This window comes from Hirundo rustica, chromosome 15, assembly GCF_015227805.2.
Source record: "Hirundo rustica isolate bHirRus1 chromosome 15, bHirRus1.pri.v3, whole genome shotgun sequence".
NCBI lineage: Eukaryota > Metazoa > Chordata > Aves > Passeriformes > Hirundinidae > Hirundo > Hirundo rustica.
Window position 1 is genome coordinate 1,418,276 of NC_053464.1, and position 19,186 is coordinate 1,437,461.

The 19,186-nt window shown below is 49.1% G+C and overlaps 2 protein-coding genes across 8 annotated transcripts in view; both read right to left on the minus strand.

Annotated features, from left to right (window-relative positions):
• Positions 1-9,217, minus strand: part of SEC14L5 (SEC14 like lipid binding 5) — a 40,032-nt gene extending 30,815 nt beyond the window's left edge. Inside the window, exons 1-5 of one of the 5 annotated variants that reach the window (XM_040078900.1) lie at positions 9,147-9,217; positions 5,369-5,474; positions 5,032-5,280; positions 4,641-4,925; positions 3,450-3,527 (exon numbers count right to left, since the gene is read on the minus strand). In XM_040078900.1, coding sequence (XP_039934834.1) covers positions 3,450-3,512 — 63 coding nt within the window. In that variant the 5' untranslated portion in view covers positions 3,513-3,527; positions 4,641-4,925; positions 5,032-5,280; positions 5,369-5,474; positions 9,147-9,217. Of the gene's footprint in view, positions 1-3,449; positions 3,528-4,640; positions 4,926-5,031; positions 5,281-5,368; positions 5,475-9,072; positions 9,097-9,146 lie in introns of those variants that run through there. The other 4 variants (XM_058422563.1, XM_040078901.1, XM_040078898.1 and 1 more) reach the window with 4 other exon arrangements.
• Positions 9,218-14,960: 5,743 nt separating this feature from the next.
• LOC120759663 (syntaxin-binding protein 4-like) overlaps positions 14,961-19,186 on the minus strand; it is a 37,865-nt gene continuing 33,639 nt past the window's right edge. Inside the window, exons 19-21 of one of the 3 annotated variants that reach the window (XM_040079162.1) lie at positions 18,336-18,466; positions 17,014-17,071; positions 14,961-16,255 (exon numbers count right to left, since the gene is read on the minus strand). In XM_040079162.1, the coding sequence (XP_039935096.1) occupies positions 16,153-16,255; positions 17,014-17,071; positions 18,336-18,466 (292 nt within the window). In that variant the 3' untranslated portion in view covers positions 14,961-16,152. Of the gene's footprint in view, positions 16,256-17,013; positions 17,072-17,295; positions 17,599-18,335; positions 18,467-19,186 lie in introns of those variants that run through there. The other 2 variants (XM_040079164.1, XM_040079163.1) reach the window with 2 other exon arrangements.

Genomic DNA, 19,186 nt, shown 5'->3' on the forward strand with positions numbered 1-19,186 from the left:
TTGGTCTGGCCATTGGGCTGAAGGGTGAAAACTCCAGAAGCCAATCCACAGCCAGACCCACAAATGTATAAAAAGTAAGAAATAAACAGGCAGAGGGGCTCTGGCCTTGGCTCAGCCTTGAGCTCCCTCAGAGGAACTCTGCTCTGCAAATCCCTCGTCTCCGTGTGATTGCTTTGCGTATCCCGATCACAAATTTGTACGTGGGAATTTTCTTTGCTGTAAGGTAAAATTAGAAGACATGCAATGCCAAATATACTGATCTAATCGAAGAGAAGATGAGGCCCAGAGAGTCATGGACAATCCACTGGAGGAACAGTTCCCTTTAAAAGAGGAAATAGACAAAAAAGATAAAATAGAAAGGAAAAACATGACAAGATAACAAAGTATAAGAGAAGTTGAGGTTCTTTTCAAGCATAAGGCATGAAGTTGTCAGGCACTGAATATGTGTTTGAAGAGCATAATAGTTTTGATCCATTAATGTGAATCCAAGTTAGGAACAAAGCAGGTGGAAATAACTACAGTGACCTTGGACAGGTGTGGAAAAACCACCCTCTGCTTAAATCTTTTTTAGAAGGAAGGACAAGGAAAAAAAAAAAATCAGAACTCCCAAATGACATGAAAAGACTTGTTAAGCTGATTCATTTTACTTCCTCAGATGCACAGAACTGGCAAAGAGAGCAAGGAGGGGAGTGTCCTTCCAAGGACTTGGAATACATGTCAAATCTCCTGCCTGCAAATGCTCCAACCCAGGCTGCAGGAGCACTAGCGAACGGCAGAGTGTAAATCCAGAGATAATTACCCTGACACAGTAAGAAAGGCAGCACCAGAAAAAGCCCCAGCTCATCCCTTGAGCAAAGCCCCAGGGACACACATGACTGCTGCACAGGTCATAGGAGAACTCCTGTTCCTGAAGGTGGGCTACACAAAGGGCCTGGGAAACACCACGTGTGTGAGCCAGGCCAGGAAGCCAGGAATCACTTGGCAAATTTGTATTTGTTTGGAATCACTTGCCAAGTTTGTTGTCTGTGATAACCCTATTTCTTAAACTCACCTATGTGAGCAAACCACACCCACTGCTTTCTATAGTAGGGTCCAAACACTGGAGGTTCTGAGGGAAAAATACTTTTCCCAACTTACTTCCTATGTTCTGTTCAGGCTGTGCTGTGAGGGGTGACCCTCCCACAAGACGAATTAAGCACATGTGTATCAGGCTGAAGGGTGCCCGGAGATCTGTAAAACACGGGGGTGTCTTGGGGTCACCCCTGTGACCTCTGCTTTCCTACCACAGCCTGAGACCTCGGCACTCCGAAGGTTCCCACACAGCATCAGAGGGGAAAAGATGAAAGCAGCTGAATCTCAGCGCTGAGGAAGCTGCTGTCAGATTTATGGTGAAGGGGATTAACAGCAATGCCACGTGCTGAGGAGCAAAACAGCTTCACTGCACACCCACACTTCTCTGCAAAACTTCCAGCAACTGACAGCTGGTACCTGACAGCTCTGCGAGATCTGTGAGATCCACGCTGCCTCCACACCGACGGGAGCCCCCATCTGAACACGGCAGCAGTGGGAACCAAGTCTGCATCCAGCTCAGCCTGCAGGGACCACCACAGCACTGAAACACTGCTCTACAACGGCAGATCCTGCTGGGAGCACAGGATTTTCACCGGACAGCCCGGGAAGGCAGGGGCTAAGGGGTCTGTATTCAGCTCCCTACTCCACAGCAGAGGCTGCTGGGTGACCCTGGAAAAGGAACTTGTTCATAAGAAAGAGGGTTAACAACTTCGCTAAGATTTGCTGAACAACTAAAAGATGGCATTTACAATCCCAGCCCTCAATTCCCAGGGAATTTTAAGTTCTGTTATGCTGAAAAACTGAAAGCAAATAAAACTAAACCACTTCAAAATTAAGGCCACCAGCCCCTGGCCTTTAGGCACGTGCTAACAAGCTTACAAAGGATTTGTCTCAAAGCAGCCCTCCTCAATTAGCAGCCAATCGACTGTGGAGCATCTGGCGGTAGCTTTATCCTGCTAACAGAGACAGCAGGAATGTGGAGGGGTGTGCATGGAGCAAAGGCTCCCAGGATCTTCATCACAGGTACTGGTGTCTTATTCTCACACAGGATGCACCGAGAGAGCGAAGAGCACAGCCAGGAAAGCTTCACTGCCAAAGACATCAGCCCCAGACTGGTCAGGGCAATTCTGTGGCACATTACTGGCTTAGCTGTGAACAGACATGGCTAATCTGGGTAAGACTGGGAAAAAAAGGGGTGGATTTGGGAGGGAGCTCAGCTGTCAGCAAAAGCAGCATTTATCTGGATGATCAGAGTGCAAAGTGAACCACTTTGCAACCACCCTCAGCTGCTGCTACCTTTGGAGTCCCTTATTCACAATGGGGAACAAACTGATGCCCCCAGTTTTAACTGTTGAAATAAAAGATTGGAGGCTGTTTTGGATAAAACAAATCTTAGGCATGCATTTCTCAGGAATCTTGAAGAGGCCACACTGTCAAGAGGAACTCAATAGAGGCTCTCCCCTCCATTCATGGGAATCACATCCTGTCTGCAACGCTGCAGCTTTCCATCTTCATTCCAGGCTCCCATAACCTAAAGGAACTGGGAACAGGCAATGGAGGAAGCAGCAGGCTGAAAGTGGGAAATACCAAGCCTGGGGATCCCTTCAGCTGACTGAAACTCAGTAGATTACAAAACAAAACCTTGCAAGACTCCATAAGCAAACTCCTCTAACAATGCCCAAATGCTGCCCTCGAAATGCAACAGCAAACCTTTGACAAGGGTATTTGACTCACACCTAATTGTGACAAGTCCAGAGTATCACAAAGAAACTCTGCCTAAAGCAGCTGCCATGGTCAACGTCAGCCTTCTGCATCCTCAGAGAATGAACTTCAATGACAGCCCTCAAGCCTCCTGTGCAAATAACAAGATTTGGAGAGAGATCTCCTGACAGCTCAATCACAGAGTGGATGGGGATGAACAATACAGGAGACTTCTTCCAAAGATTTCCAGCCTTTAACCAAATCAAAAAGCTCAGTGTTATCCAGAATCCAGTTGTAGATACAGTCACACTACAGTGCTGACTGGGATCACATATGGACAGATTTTGAACCGAGTGGCATTTGGTGATATGGTAAAGAAAGTACCTGGCAACAAACTGACCCTGCCTAACAATGTCATTTTTTTTTTCCTTCCTCATCAAAGAATAATTAGAGAAGGTTGGATTTTCTTGGTTTTTGTTTTTTTTTCCTTTTAACAACTAAACTGCCATTCCTAATGCTGAGATACTGATCCTTATTTCCCTTGGAAAATTGAATTAGTGGAGCTGAGGCTTTGCTCCCGCAGTAGGACTGTCACAGATATCCAGCCAAACCTGCAATCCCCCACCTCCCACCGGCCCTCAGCAGCTGGAGCAGGGAAGGTGCTGGGTGTTACTCACTGCCATGACGAGCTCAAAAGGGTATTTGTAGACACGAACTGGGGACTGGTATTTCTGCACCATTTTTACCACACACACCTGTAATAGAGAGAAATTGAAATATTTTAGATCCCCCACGCCAAGCAGTGCAATAGGTGATTTTTATAGACCTTACTAGAAGTTGTAACCTTTTCCTACAAAGAGAGAGGAGATTTATTAGGCAGAATATCTTGCCTAGTAAGTGGCACAGGCAGAGGCAAGTCTCTGCAGTCCCAGTCCAGCGCTGCATCCAGCATCCTGCGCTGCTTCCCAGCACTACTGCAGTAAATTCAACTTGGAGTGCCAACAAAACTCACCGTAATTAAAGTGCAATACAGAGATGTAAAACCAGAATGAATCGTACTCTGGAGAAGGAGCCTGTCTCAGGAGCCTCAAGGAGCCTACATGACAATTCTTCCCCCTATCCCCCCTTCCCTACATTATATCTGTAATCATTAGGGCAAAATCTTTCCAACTAAAAGCTTCCACAGCTTCCCGGTGTTTTAAATGCTTTTGTGCACAAAGTAGGATTCAGTTGTTTCAGCTCACTGAAAGGAAGGAACAGGAAGCAGCATGCTGAAAGAACACGCCTGATGCTAAGCTGGCAATCACAGCCCACTGCCTGGATGCCCACTGTTCCAGCTGAACTGAGGCAAGAACTGCAGGCAACGGGAACAATCCCGTCCTCAGCATTTCCCTGCTCCCAGCCACCTCTCACTGGTCCTCATCAGGATTCCTCCCTCAGACTCTCCTGCCCGGGTTTTAACTCTCAAACGTGCATCGGTAACCAGCATCTCAAGGGAAGCTTTCTGTTATTAGATATTAGGTTGCTTTCTGCAATTCCTTTAGGAATTCCTTTGTACTGCTCCTGTAAATACCATCCATGAACATCAGGACACAAAAGGCTGGACGGCTGCTTGGAGGCACTGTGCTCATTCCACCCCACTCAAATTCCACTGCTGAGCAGACACAGCCCTCGGCAACATGACACAGTGCAGCGCTGAACTCAACCATCAGAGAGCTCAGACAACTTACCCCTGACATTTTCAGCCCAAAACCAGAGGTGAAACATGAATAGGCAATAGATTCTCCCTCAAAAATTGCTGCAAAATGCCATCACGCTTTAAAATCTAAGCAAGGGCGAGGGGAAAAGGACTTTAAAAGTTTGAGTACCTGAGAATGGGGGATTTTTGGAGAAACAGGGTCCAGCGATCAGACAGTTCCTCTGCAGAGGATCACATTGCCCAAGCAGCAAAGGTCAGGACTCGCTGGATCTCAGTCTCCCTGGTGCTAAAAGCCAGTCCACGCCAAGCCAGTCAATGCAGAGAGAAGCTCCCAGCAGAGCATCCAGCCCAGAGTGCAGCAAGAGGAGCAGCACAAGCACACCCCAGGAAGCCCGGGCTGCTATCAGGTATCGGACACCCGAGCCAAGAGGCACAGGGCACCTTGGAACACGACCTGTAACATGATTAGGCTGGGCAGGGACTCTCCCCGTGGGCACAAAGGGAGCGGGAGAAGCCTCCTCAAGCACATTTAGCTGGGATCTTGCTTATTCTGAGCTCACCTCCTACACCAGAAATTCCTGCACCTCTGCAGGAGAAGGTCAGAAACCTCCACAGCACAAAGGCTCGGGACAGATCAGTCTAGAATCACCCACAGCCCAGAAACAGAGGCACCAGCCACACAACAGTGAGATGGCACAAGCTGTAGCTCAGCAGCCTTAAGTGTCTGGACAGACCCACTGCTCCCTGGCAGCTGCTGGACTTGACTGCCACAGGTTTATTGCCTCTGTGCTTCTCCAGCTGAAGGAAGGCTGGAAAAAAGAGCCAGTGATTATTACACAGGAAGCTGTGGAAAAATGACAGCTGATAACTCACACCTGCCCTGGAAATCTTTCATACCTGGGGAGAGTGCAATGACAGCAGACCTTCTATGACCTCTCCTCCAAACAGAGCTGTGAGACAGTCATTGTGCTTCTCAAAGCAACAGGGACTCCTGCTATAAGTCCTGGAAGAAAAGGAAAAAAGCATCAGAAAAGGCAGTGAAAGGTGGCTACTTGGCACATTCAGCTGAAGATGATGATTAGCATTGATAAGGACAGAGTCTCAGGTGTTACCATTGGGCATTTGGGCCATATTAGCCCAAGACCTGTATCTTCCCAGGGCTTTAGCACCAAAGACAGATGTGTTTTTAAAGTCATGTCATATTCCACTCAAATTATAAACAGGTATGTTCAACCACCCAAAGAAGCTACCCAAGCAGAGTATGTGCTCCTCTAACACCCATCAAGCGCTACAGCGGCCTAGGCTCCCTGCTCAGCTCCCTGTTTGCATCTGTCTGAACAAACATATCAGGAAAGGCAACTGAGGTGAAGAGCAGTGACCCATGGCCCACTGAACTGCAGCACGACCACTAAGAAAGCCCAATGCACAGGTGGGGGCACACCTGGAGCATCCATGGGGTAACACCTAGAAAGAGGCTCATTTCCAGCTGGCCAAGCCCAGAGTAGTTGATAAAAGCTCAGAGGATGGAGTTGTCAATTGAAGTAACAAATTTGCAAAAATAACAACCATCCCAAGCAGGTATTAAAAGCATCTCAATTCTTGCACACCTGAACACAGAAAACAGCAACAGCCACATTTCACAAAGCATCCTGTGACACACTGTGCCAACATCACTGAGCCCTGAGAGCCTCAGCTCCCTGGGCACCCTTTTGCTCCAGCCCACACAGCAACTCCTCCCTGAACCAGGCAGAGAGAGCTCATTACAAGCTCAAGATCCACCTCCTGGGTGTTCCAGGGAAGAGGAGGGATATGGACCCCTGATGGCACTTGGTGTAACTCTGGGAGCATTCCAGAGAAATGGATTCTGAAGAAGCAGTCATGCACCCAAAGCTCCCCCAGCACAGGAGCCTGTGAGGGCTCCCGTGAGGAACACACATCACTACACACAGCAAAGGGACAGGCAGTGACATTAACTGTGTGTCTCCTTCTCATCCAGAATCAGCCACTGTGCACCTGAGGGATTTTCCATATGCTTGACTTCTATTCTACTATTTGTAGGAGCAGCTTACTCAACAGAATACAGCCAGATGGTCAGAAATCAGGAACTGAGCGCATAGATGAAATACACAGAAATCCCTGAATCAAACCCCCACCCCTGCTTCTCACCCAGGCACAGAACTCAGTCAGCTCCCTCCACACTGGAGCTGCCTGTTAGAAGTGGAACTGGCAGCAAGTGACTCTATCAACTTCTCCCACCTGTGGTGGCTGCTTTTCATCTTGAAGAGAACTGAGGAGGGCTTTTTTTTGTTTTGTTTTTGACAGAGAACTGCTGAAAATAGCAGGATTCTTGACTTCCTCAAATACCATTACACCACATGAAAGCCAGCTGTGGCACCCAGCTAAGCTGATATTTCCAGTTAGAAAAGGGGGACTCCACAGGGCTGCATTCTTTCCTCCTGCCTTCTAGAGAAAGGAGGAGGGAAAGGTGTGTGACATTTCCTCTGCCTGGGGCTCCTTTCACTTAGGGAGATATTGTAATTGATGCTTTACACACAGAATAATAACACAGTACTAAGCTGTATGATATTTATTAGAGCTTTTTCACCTAAGAACTTAGGAACAAATCTTTTGAAGCTTGATATAAGGAAGCCTCAAGGCAGAATGGTGCCAGAATAAACCTTTATAATCTTTTAGAAGCAGACATCTGCTCAGGCAGCTCTTGCCCCCAGAGAAACACCTCTGGAGTAGGTGAAGCAGCAAAGAGGGTGCAGGTCACTGTGTTGAGGTGGAGCCTTGGCACTGCTCCTACACCTGGCAGAGGTACCTGGAGTCCTGGTGTGGATCAAAACCAAAGACAAGCAACACGAACACCCAAAAAACAACACTTCTACTTTCCTGACCACACAATAAGGAACAGTGTTTGTGGCTGGGGGGAAGAAACGGAACAGTGTCCAGCACTCTGCTTGCAGGGCTGTTTCACTTCCAGGAGTGTATCACAACAAGCTCCATGCCCAATATTTCCACACATCCATCTCATAAGGTAATTTTCTCTCCAAAGAATCACCATGGAACTTTGATGCACAACAATACATTAACTCCCTGATATTTGCCAGCCTGCAGCAGGAGATAAGCATTCCTGAAGTAAACCCCCTCATTCCTCACCTTACTGCTCCACAGGAAGTCATACCACATAGATCTATCCATCCACAGTGTTGGAAATAGTTCAATTCTCAAATACAATTTAAGAATCGGAGACACAAAATCCTGGAATGGTCAGGGTTGGAAGGGACCTTAAAGCCTATCCTGTTTCCTTCCCTGCAATGGACAGGGACACTTTCCACTACCCCAGGCTGCTCCAAGCCCCATCCTATCCGGCCTTGAACACTTCCAGAGATAGGACAGCCACAGCTTCTCTGGGCAACCTGTGAAAAGACCTCATCATCCCCACAGCCCTTGTCCCCAGTCCCTCTCCAGCTCTCCTGGAGCCCCTTTAGGCCCTGCCAGGGGCTCTGAGCTCTCCCTGGAGCCTTCTCCTCTCCAGGTGAGCCCCCCCAGCTCTCCCAGCCTGCTCCCGCCCTTGGGGCATCTCCGTGGCCTCCTCTGGACCCACTTGGACAAGTTCACATCCTTCTTCTGCCAAGGATCCCATGCTTCAGTTTAACATGTAAATCAAGAGTAGACCCAGGCAGCAGCTCGCTCCACAGTACAACAAAGCACCAACAAACTGTTTCAGTCTGCCTTGAGTGAAGTTGGCAGCTGTATTTTCTTTGAACAGAGGCTGGCTGTCATCAACCCCACCAGATAACTGGCGCCATCAACACGAACACCTTCTCACAATCTAGAGGCCATTTTTACTGCTTGGAGGAGTTAAGCCAAGTGACCCAGAGAACATACTTGGTTCACCTAGAAGCTGACTTGAAAACACGGAATCACAGAATAGTTTTGAAAGGACCTTAAAGCCCATCTCGTTCTAGCCCCTGCCATGGGCCAGTTCTAGCCCCACTACCCCAGGCTGTTCCAAACCTCTGCCAGCCTGGCCTTGGATACTTCCAGGGATACTTCCACAGCTTCTCGGCAACCTGTTAAATCCATCAATGCATTTAACAGCCATAGAGCAGGGTCACCCTTTGAGTTCATAAATACTTCAGGGCGAGTTTCAGGGTAGATTCGTTGAACGCCGAGCCCCCGCGGAGCCCGGCGTGCCCGGCTCTCCGCAGCCGCTCGGGCTGGTGCCGGGGTCCCGCTCGCAGCCCCCTCCACGGCTCGGCGCACCTGGAGCGAACCCCGCCCGCCGCGGCACGACACAAACCCCTTTACTACTTTAAAACCGCTGTATTTTGTCCTGAACGGATCCCCCGCCACCCGGAGCCCACCGCCCGAGTCTTCACCGGTACCCTCCCCGATCCCACAGGATTATAACTAAAATTTCCCTCTCGGCTTCCCGCGGCTGAAGGATAGCGGCTCCCGCGTCCCCACACCCACGCACCGCCCCCTCTCTGCCGCCTCACGACGGGCCCGGGCACACGAGGCAGGAGAAGCCTCACACCCCACCCCCCCCCCTCCCTCCCCGCCCCGAGGGACCCCCGGAGAGCGTTGCCCACCGTATCCCACAGCCGCATTCCCGAAGCCATAGCCCAGCTCCCAGCTCGCCTCCCGCCCGCCCCTCTCCCCTCACCGCGGGCGCAGCGCAGCCCGGCCGGTCCCATCCCGCCGTCGGCGGCTCCCGCGGCTGCGGCGGCCCCGCCCCCTGGCGGCCCCGCCCCCGCAGGGCGCTGTCCATTGTGCTGCGGGGGGGCGCGGGCAGGCCCCGCCCCCCGCACGTGCGCCCTCACCGGCCCCCCCCCGCGCGCTCCCGCCGCCATCGCGCTGAGGGGCGGCTGCGCCCCGGCCGTGAGGGGGCAGATTCCTGCCCGATACCCCACCTAACGCTGCCCCCCCGGCACGGGGAAGCCGTTCCCCCTTGTCCTGTCATTCCATCCCTTGTCCCCAGTGCCTCTCCAGCTCTTCTGGAGCCCTTTTAGGCACTGGAAGGGACTCAAGTCTCCGCGGAGCCTTCTCCAGGTGAACACCCTCAGCTCTCTCAGGCTGTCCCTACAGCAGAGCTGCTCCATCCCTGTGATCATCTTGCTGCCTCCTCTGGACTCGCTCTAACAGCTCCGTGTCATTTCTGTGCTGAGGACTCCAGACACGGGCTCGTCCCCAGGCAGGTTCCCATGTGGACAGAAAGGGAGAATAGCGAGGGATGTGTGTGGAGATGAGCTCAGCCCGTCCCGCAGAGGGGTCACAGCAACGACCCTGCCAGAGCTCCAGAAGTGCTTGGACAATGCTCTCAGGCACAGGGTGGGATTGTTGGAGTGTCCTGTGCAGGGCCAGGGGTTGGACTGGATGATGCTGATGGGACCCTTTCAGCTTGGGATGTTCCATGTTTCTATGATTCTCCCCAAACTGGCACCTACCCTTGAGGAGAAACCTTCTCGGGTCGGGGCTGGAGGAAGCAGAGCCACTGCTCCCAAACACAACCTAATCCTGCTCATCCCAGGGTGGATCAGCCCTTCATGAGGGAAGGACCCACTCACCTCAGCCCTTGACTCTATCACAGCACTGTATTTGATTTATTACATGACTTATTACACACCTGTGAACCACCCGTTGAGCAAATATTCCCCAAGCTGTGCTCTCTAATGGGGTACAAGGGGACCACCCAGCCAAGCGACACTGAGAAGGACACTGGGAGACATCCTCGCCTCTCAGCTTCCCCCTCTCGCACCAGCTCTGAAAATCTGTGCAGTGTTTGGTGAATCTTGAGGGGCTTTGCAGCTCAGGGTGAGTGGCCCTTGTTTGTCAGGCCATGTTCTGGGGAGTTGTCACCATCCAGTGACAGTCCTTGGGGCAGTGGCTCTGTGGAGGAAATGATGCCAAAACTGCCCAGCTTTGGGGTGTCAAAGTGGCTGAGCAGCTGGTCCTGGGGCAGGAGGGGCAGGTGGCACCAGGAGTGGTGGAGGAGAGGGATGTGTGGGACCAGCTGGGGAATGTTTTGCACCTTCAGAGCCTTCTTTGAGGTTCTCCCTAAGGACCAGCGGCCCATTTGTCTGCTGGTATTGAAGTAACATCACAATTACTGCTGCTTTGTCTTTTTCTTCTTCCTTATCACTTCCAGCTGTGGAGTGTCCCCTTATCTGGGCAGGCATTTCAGGAAGCTGCAGTACTATTTCTGATGAGCAATATTTCCTGAAATGTTCTGCTATCTCAGGCTGAGACCGGCCTGACACTGCTCAAAAACAACCAACCCCCAGACCATCAAATGTCAGAGCTCCCAAGGCTGCAGCCCGCAGAATCAGTTTTCCTAAAGACATTTACAGCACAACTTAGCATCAGAAGCCACAAAGTTACTCAAGGCCTGCTACATCTACTTTGTAAATATATATTCAGAATAAAACCAAAGTGTATTATAAAAAAAATATTCTGAATTTCCCATCACAATGCAACTTTCTTTTTCAAAGAAGTCATATTTCTTTCCTGTTCCTCATTTACTGCTAAATTTCCTCAGAGAAAGCAGAAGAAAAAATAAAGCACTATTTCCATCTTCTTGCTACAGAATTTACACCAGCCTGTAACTACTTTGTGCCCTAACTATAGTGGTTTCCCTTTTGTTCAGGTCAGAAAAACTGGATGAGATTTTGTCGAGTCCCAACCCATTCTTTTCTCTGCTGTGCAGCCCTGACTATAATTCCCATTTCCCAACACTTGTTTTCTCCTGCTGCCAGAAGGTCACCTTGGCTTTTTCCAGTGTCAGTGGGCTGCCTTTTCCCCTGACACAGGGCCAACTCTCCAGGGCATTCCCAAGGGCCCTGACTGTCCTTCCACCTACCAGGACTGGGGGTTTGCCTCAAGGGCTGGCACTGACCCTCAGGTTTTTTTCTCATGGGAGCTTCTCAGAAAATAGTTCTCACCCCTCAGCAGCCCAGCCCAGGAACTCCTGCAGTTAGAAAGGAGAATGTCTTCCAGGAAGGACATCTGGTCTGGAGATATCATTCACCCTCTACTTCCCCCATTACAAGGGCATTTCACTTCAAATTCCTCTTTTGTCTCAACTTCTGTGCCTCATCTGGTGGCATAAATTAAAAAAAAAAAAAAAAACCCAAAAAAACTCAACAGCAATTCAAGTGCATTGGCATGTCATGTGCAGGAAAAAGCTTGTAGGGATTGTTCATAGTATTGATATTCCTATTTACCTTATTGTGAAAGCAGCTGAAAGAAGTTGCAAAGGAGATTGGTGCAAAGCTGCAGTTAGCGAGGTCAGAAAATTCAGTGTTTTGTTGTGGAGGTGCTGGGATAGACTCAGCCTGGGGAAAGGGAGGGGAGGGGAGAGGAGAGGAGAGGAGAGGAGAGGAGAGGAGAGGAGAGGAGAGAGGGAGATGAGAGATAGGAGAGGAGAGGAGAGGAGAGGATGAGTACGAGGAGAGGAGAGATATGAGAGAGGGCTACTGAGACGGAGGAGAGGAGAGGAGATGAGAGGAGAGGAGAGGGAGAGAGGGTTCAGCTTCACACTGTCAGGCCAGCCCTTTCTGCAGTGTCATGCTGAGGAGGTGCTGTCCAGCCCTCTGCCACAGGTGTTCAACAGCCCTTAGAAAATCAGCAGTGTTTAAACATTAAAGGCTTGCTTTAAAAATTCAGCAGTAAAGTTCACCTGTCTTTCAGAGCCCCATTTCAAGCAGTGTGGAGGTGTATACCACTCTCTAAACCTGGGTTTCAATCCAGGCATTGCTGAGTGGAGCTGAGAGAGACTCCAGCACTGGAATAGACACACCAGCCTACTCCACTGCACCGTTCTGGGCTGGAGCTCACCTCTGCCACCTCCACGCCTCTGTAAAAACACCTTTTAAGCACTTCATCTTGCTCTGTTTCACCAGAGCTGAGCAAAAGCTGGATCTGCTGTTCTGAGAGCCGGGAAAAGTTGAAATATTGAGGCTTTCTTCACTGGAAACAGATCAGCAGCACCCAACCCCACCGCACTTGCAGACCCTCTTGTGCTGGGAAGTTGCCCCCACACCCCATGGATCCCTAGGGCTTTGCCTTCCCCGTGCCACTCTCAGTCCCCTTTGTTTTTTGGTGCAAAATTGAGATGAAATGTGCTGCCCAAGGTCACACAGCGAGATGGCAGAGATCACTGGCAGGGATGAAACTGGAGAACAGCAGACTGAGATTGGGTTCCTTTCCCCGCGGGACTGCAGATGAAGTGTGCTAATGGCTCTGCTACATTCGCCTTCCCCGCCCCGCCTTCCCTGCTTCTGCAGCTTTTAAAATACATCCTCCAATCTTGCTTTGGTTTATCTTGTGAGGCAGAGGGGTCTCCCACCCTCTGCCCCCTCCAGCAGCTAAGAACTGGATTTCTGCTTTGCGTAAGAGAAATACAAAATAAACCCATCCCAGCAGTGATATTTAACCCCCAAGGATTCCAGCTCAACAGCTGATCCTGCTGATGCTCTTTAAATGCATCTTTTTGAGTTTATCACCTGCAGTGTGTTGACAGCCTTGGTTTATGGGGGTCTCTCTGCATTTTGGCTCATTAAAAATTTGCCATATTCCAGCCTGTCATAGAATCATGGAAACACAGAATGGTTTTGGTTGGAAGAGACCTTAAAGCTCATCTCATTCCACCCCCTGCCATGGGCAGGGACACTTTCCACTAGCCCAGGTTGCTCCAAGCCCTCTTTAACTTGGCCTTGGACACTTCCAGGGAGCCAGGGCCTGCCCACCCTCACAGGGAAGTTTTTCCTTGTATCTAATCTAAACCTACTCTCTGTCAGTGTGAAGAATTCTCCTTCGTCCTGTTACTACATGCTCTTGTAAAAATTCCCCCTCCATCTCTTGTATAGGGTCCCTTCAGGATCTGGAAGGCCACTCAGGAAGATCTAATGCCATTCAGGTGTCATTTTTATCACAAATACTTCTCCTCATTTCTGTGCAATCATTCTGGGACCCTCCAAGGCAGATTCTCTGAGACAAACACAGCACATTGTGACAGCAGCACATCTCCACAACCTTACAAGCAAGCTGAAAGTATTGCAAATTAATCCAGAATTCAGCTTTCTTGCAGAGTGCTAGACAGGCCCTGTGTGACTGGAGAACATCCTATTTAAATAACTTCTCTTTCTGTGCTGTTTGTTCCTGTATGCATTTCCCCTTTTGCCTCTCGGTAGTTCTGTGAGATGTCACCCTGTGCCCTGCTGAGTTCTGCCTGATTCCCCTTGCTTGGGAGTAAAGCCTGACACAGGTTTGTTATTCTGGGTCACCAAAATCAGCGTCACCTCCCGGAGCACAGCTCTTGTCAGAGCTTAGCTCTGAGCGCTGCTCTGCAGAGGTGGCGTTAGGAATAACGGGGTTAACAGAGAAAGGGAAGTCTGCTGGGCTCAGAGCAAAGGCAAAAGGAATATGGTAAACTCAAAGGAAATATTGGAAACCAGCTGAGAAACATGAAAGCTTTGGGAAGCATGCAATGCTTGATCCTTGTTTGATGTGAGGCTCTCCAGTGGCTGATGGGAACACGGAGGATTTCCTTTCCAGAGGGGCTGCCACTAAGCTGAGGGCTATTTAAAAGGTTAAGAACTTCACAGCTCTTTTGGAAACAGACAGCTCAGGAGACCCCAAATACAGCGGCCTTAGGGCAGCATCCCCTTGTTTCCATCCCTTGCCAGCTGCCAGCACCAACTGCAACTGCTTATCTCATCCAAACCCTCACCCACTGTGAAGCTTTAATACAAAATCTCCTTTCTTGGGACCTTACAATACAGATCTATGAACTAATACAGACTGTGGAAGCATCATCAAGGGTTTCTCTTTCAGGCCATGTAACTTGTCCCTGCTGGGACAGTACTGCTCAGTGCCTTTCCAGCAATAAAGGAGATGGAGTTCAATACTTGTATTTTGAGAAAAGTATTCCATGATTGTCAGAGGTGGTATTGAAACTTCTGTTGATTTCCACAACAAATTTTTGATTTTCTAGCTGATTAAATGCCACCTAAACAGGTGTGTTTTCCCCATAATTTTCCCCTTTTCTCCCAGGTGTCTCAAGTGGCATTGGGTGTATGAAATAGCACAGCCCAAGATCTGCTGCTTCCCCAAATCCTGTTTGTGCTGTTCCCTGACAAGTGTGACAAGCAGTGGCTGGAGATGTCTCCCTAGGATGCCACTTCCAGCCAGATGCTTTTGGAGAAACCCTGCCAGGAGCAGATTGGGATCTGCTGGGTAACCCCAGGGAAAATGGAGGTGTTTTTCCAGAGTCAGGGTACACCAGACTGGTGAGACTGGATTTTGCTGTGTGTACCTCTTACCTGTCTGTGTAACACAGGAGATGAGAAAGCTCTAGGGCCAAACCCACAGGTAACAGGATTTGCTATCATTCCATTGCAGCAAAGAGCATTGAGCAATGAGCTATTAAACACAGGGTATCCCAAGATGAATATATTCTCCTTCCTGGGAATATTCCTTGTAAACAGTCCAAAGGATTATATCTCCTTTTAAAATAAATCCTTTAATTTATATTCTGAGGTATGCACTCCCAAGATTTCATTTACCCCAAGCTATGAAATTAAGTTTACCCCAAATTTCAGACTGGTTATTTATGTCCACCACACAGTTGCTCGTCTAGCAGTGCAGTGATACCTCGAGTGCAGGAGATACTGGTGAGGTTCATGATTTTTCCTAAGCCTTTAATTTAGACAATAAAGGGTCCACATGCTTTGAACCCCCACAAAGAAGATTTGAAGTAATCTTAACAAATTATTTGTAGAAGCCAGATTGTACCCCATTTTCCTGCAACTTCTCAATGCATCTCTCCAGGAGCTGCCAAAATAAAAGGGAAGAAAAATGGTCTCAGGCTGTGCCTTTGTCTGTGAGACACTGAACGCAGCAGCTGCAACCAGAACCCAGAGAGCAAACTCCTTGTGAGGAGTGTTTCCATTTTGTTTTCCAGACCTCTGCCCATCTCAGATCCGATCCCCATTCACTGCTGTCTCAGTCTTGCATCATGTGGATCTCATTTCCCCGTGACACCAGGGACATTTACTGAGCTATGTTCACTATGCCCTCTGTGTCCCGCCCCGCGTTCCAGGGAGGGCTCGGCGGCCACGCTGTGACCGGAGCACCCCTGGCTGTCCTGCACCCTGGCCAACAACTGCCCGAGCTGCTGCTTCCCACTTCAAGCATTGCAGCTGGGATAAGCTACACAAAAAGAATAAAAAGAGAAGTACCTATCCCAAGACAGCTAGGACACTACGCATTAAGCTGCTTTGATTACAGTCACTAAATCGACTTTGGTTTTTCACCTGAAATACCCAAAGGGATCTGTTGGAGACCCCTGAGTCCCTCAGGTACATTCATGCTACCCAGAATACAAGCTCTAAAAGGCTGCCACTGAAATCCAGGCCTCTGTAGCCTCTTGAGAATATTTTTCCTATAAAGCTGCAAAACCGTGAGCAGAAAGCCTTGTATGATAACTCGGAGGTAGACACGCAGGGGGAAGTTGCTGAAAAAGTCTTGGATAGTCAGGAAGAATTAGTCTTGTGTCAGAAAGGTTGTTCTCAGCCTGCTTGGCCTGGAAGCTGAGGTGCCTGGGGGGTGTCTTTCCCGTCTCCCATGGGATGGATGGCTGTGGTTCGGAGCACCACCAAGCCATGGGATTTTTATGTCAGCTTCTTAGGCAGTTCCGTTGGGCTTGGTGGCTGTGGTTGGTCACTCTTGGTCTGGCCTGCAGGAGGGGGCCACGTGGTCTTCTGATGAAGGTGGCTGAAAAGGAGAAATGTGCCTTAGGTAGTTTGGGAGAAGGACAGAGGATAATGTGAAGACAGTGCTCATTATTTAGGAAGGAAGAGCAGGCCACAGATCTTGCCTGGTTAGACACTGCAGGCCGCCTGTTTTGTCTGAAAATGCTTTTCATAACCTTGAAATTATCATTTGCAAATGGGTTCTTTGTACCTAAACAAAACACAGTGCTGGCAGATCTTCAGGTTGAGTTAAGAGAGCAATAAGAGATATTTAGGTCTCAAAGTGCCCTTTCAGATGACTTTAGGAAATGGCTCCATTAAATATAAGCCATTTAAGAGGTTTCAGGGAAATTTAACAGTTTAAGGTCCAAACAAAGCCATGTCATGCTGCTCTCCTTGTCTGGAGCTTCATGGCATCTCGATATCACAGCATAAAAGATCAACATATTCAGTGATGCTTTTCCCTTACACAGAACGCACTACAAAAATGCCAGCTAGACAAGCCACAGAACCACAAATTCCCATCTGGCCTGAAGGAAAACCAGCATTTTATAAAGCAAAAGGGAAATCCAGGAATTCACACCGTGCAGGGCAGGAAGTCTCTTTCTGTCTAGGAATTTCACGGTATTTCTCTGTCATGGCCATCTGGAGGCCTCTCCTAGACTGTCTGATCAAAAGTTGTCAAGCAACAGTTTCGGTTTAAAAACCCCAACAAAACAAACAGGAATTTTTAGTATCTGTGTTGTCCAAATTACAGGCCGCAGCAGTTTTGACACCTACTCCTTGTAATTTGGGATTCCTTCTGCAGGCAGGCACTGGTCCCTGTCCCATGGCAGAGCTGCAGACGGAAGCACAGAGCCAAGTGTTAGTGCAGAGAATATGCCCAATGCTGCTGCATTATGATAATGCACATTTAAATGGGGCAGGAGCTCAGAAAATGCTGACAGCTCTCGTAAACCAGAGGTGTTCCTGAAAGGCTGCAATTATTTCCTTTGTGTCTTGTGCTTTGAGACAAAGCCAGTGCTGGGCCATGGCCACACTGAGCTGGTGAACAGCATCAAAGAGCAAGGACTGGGCACCCGTTTGGGGCTGTGCATTCACCTGGACGTGACACCAAGGAGGTCAGACACTCATTTTGTGTGGGAAGAGACAAGCAGGGTCAAATAATTGCTGCCAAGAAAAGTTTATGGCTGATGGACCAGTTCAGAGTCCCAGACTGGGAAAGCTAATCCAAACTCCCGTGGAGCTGGATGCCTGTTCCCTGATTTTCTCACAGACATGAGGAAAAGGGAGCATGGCTAGTTTTTACTCCAAGGAAATGGGAAGGTGACTGTTCCTTTCTGCTCAGCATTGCTGTAGTTGTACCTGGATGGCAAAAGGAAAGTTTGGATCCTGGGTTTAAAGCTGTCGGGAAGCTGGAGAGGGCCCAGCAAGGGAAGCCCCAGGCCTGCAGGGAGAGGCTGGGGAGGGCTGAGGGAGCTGGGCTTGTTTAGCCTGGCAAAGAGGAGGCAGAGGCACCTTTACAGCCCCCACTGCTACATCAGGGGCAATCAAGGGACGCTGGAGCTGAGCTGTTCTTGGCTGTGCTGCCAGTGTAACTGGAGGCAGTGGCCACAGGCTGCCCCTGGGGGAGCTCGGGCTGGGTGCTGGGAAGATCTTTGTCGCAGAGCAGTGAGGGAACACCCAGGAAGGCTGTGTATCTCCATCCTGGCTGGCTAAACCCACTGCAGATCCCTTCTACTAGGATGGCCCTACTTGGAGCTGAAGATCTGATCTCCAGCAGTACCTTTCAACCAGCATTTCAATGATTCTGTGAAACCATCCTCCTGCCTGTTATGTTTTATTTTTCCCCTGGATAAATGCCTTTCCTCTGGCCCTGACCAGAAGTCTTTGACACCATATCCTGCCAGTCTGCATTGCAGATTCAAAGATGAGTCACAGGGATATAGGAAGGGCAGTTACATCTCAGTGAGCATGAGAGAAATCAGGGAGGCTCAGGTGGTATGGAAAAATATGGAAGGTGCTGGAAACTGTCAATAACACTGACAGAGATCCCTGAGACTTGCTGGGGTTCAGCTTTCTCCAGTTAATTTAGTGCTTACCGTCCTTGTTGGAGAGGATTGGTGCTAACAGTTCTTTAGCTTCTGATAGCAAAAGGTCAACAAGATCTGAAGATGGAAGAGATGTGTCTGAGACTGCATCTGTTTTTTCCTCTTCTGTTTCATGGTTGACGCTTATAAATAGGGAAAGTGCCATCAATACTTCTGTCAGAGAATGGTCATTGACAATCCTGGCCAGCCTCTCAGGGTGTGCTACATAAATTCTGTGTGTTTGGGGGGCTGCATCTCCATCCCTCTGCATTCAAGTGTCTGTTAGACACACTTGCATTGCTTTGTTCAACATAGCAAAGTATTCTTTGGAATTTGTCAAAAGCATTTCCCCCTCATTATATTAGAAATAACCAACTTGGAAACTTAAAAACTGATTTCTGTCCCTCTTAAAAACAGGCTTTTAAAGGGACTGGTCATTATCGATGGACAGTGACTTTTCAATGATTTAATCAGTTAAAAACACACAGAGTTGTGATACATTTATGGCCAAGTGATAGGAGATAGGCTCAGGTTGAAGGGGAGTCCAGAAGCCTGAGCTCTATTTCTGCAGCCATTCATGCAGCTGAGAGTCTTGAGAGCTCCTTGCTTACACTCTGTCTAGTCTAACTGCTGATAAAAAAAGATGTGATCCTGGAGCCAAAACCTGGTTTATGTTTGGAAAAGCAGGTGGGTCAGAATTCTGTGCTCTGAAACAACCTGCTTGGGGTCTCTGCTGACAAAAGCAATTTAACCTGAGCAGCGTGTCAGGTACTCATTCCCAAAAACAGCCTGAACAGAGGCCAAAATCCTCTAACACCAACCCACCAGCAGCCTCCAGATCATCTTTCTCCCATGGTTTCACT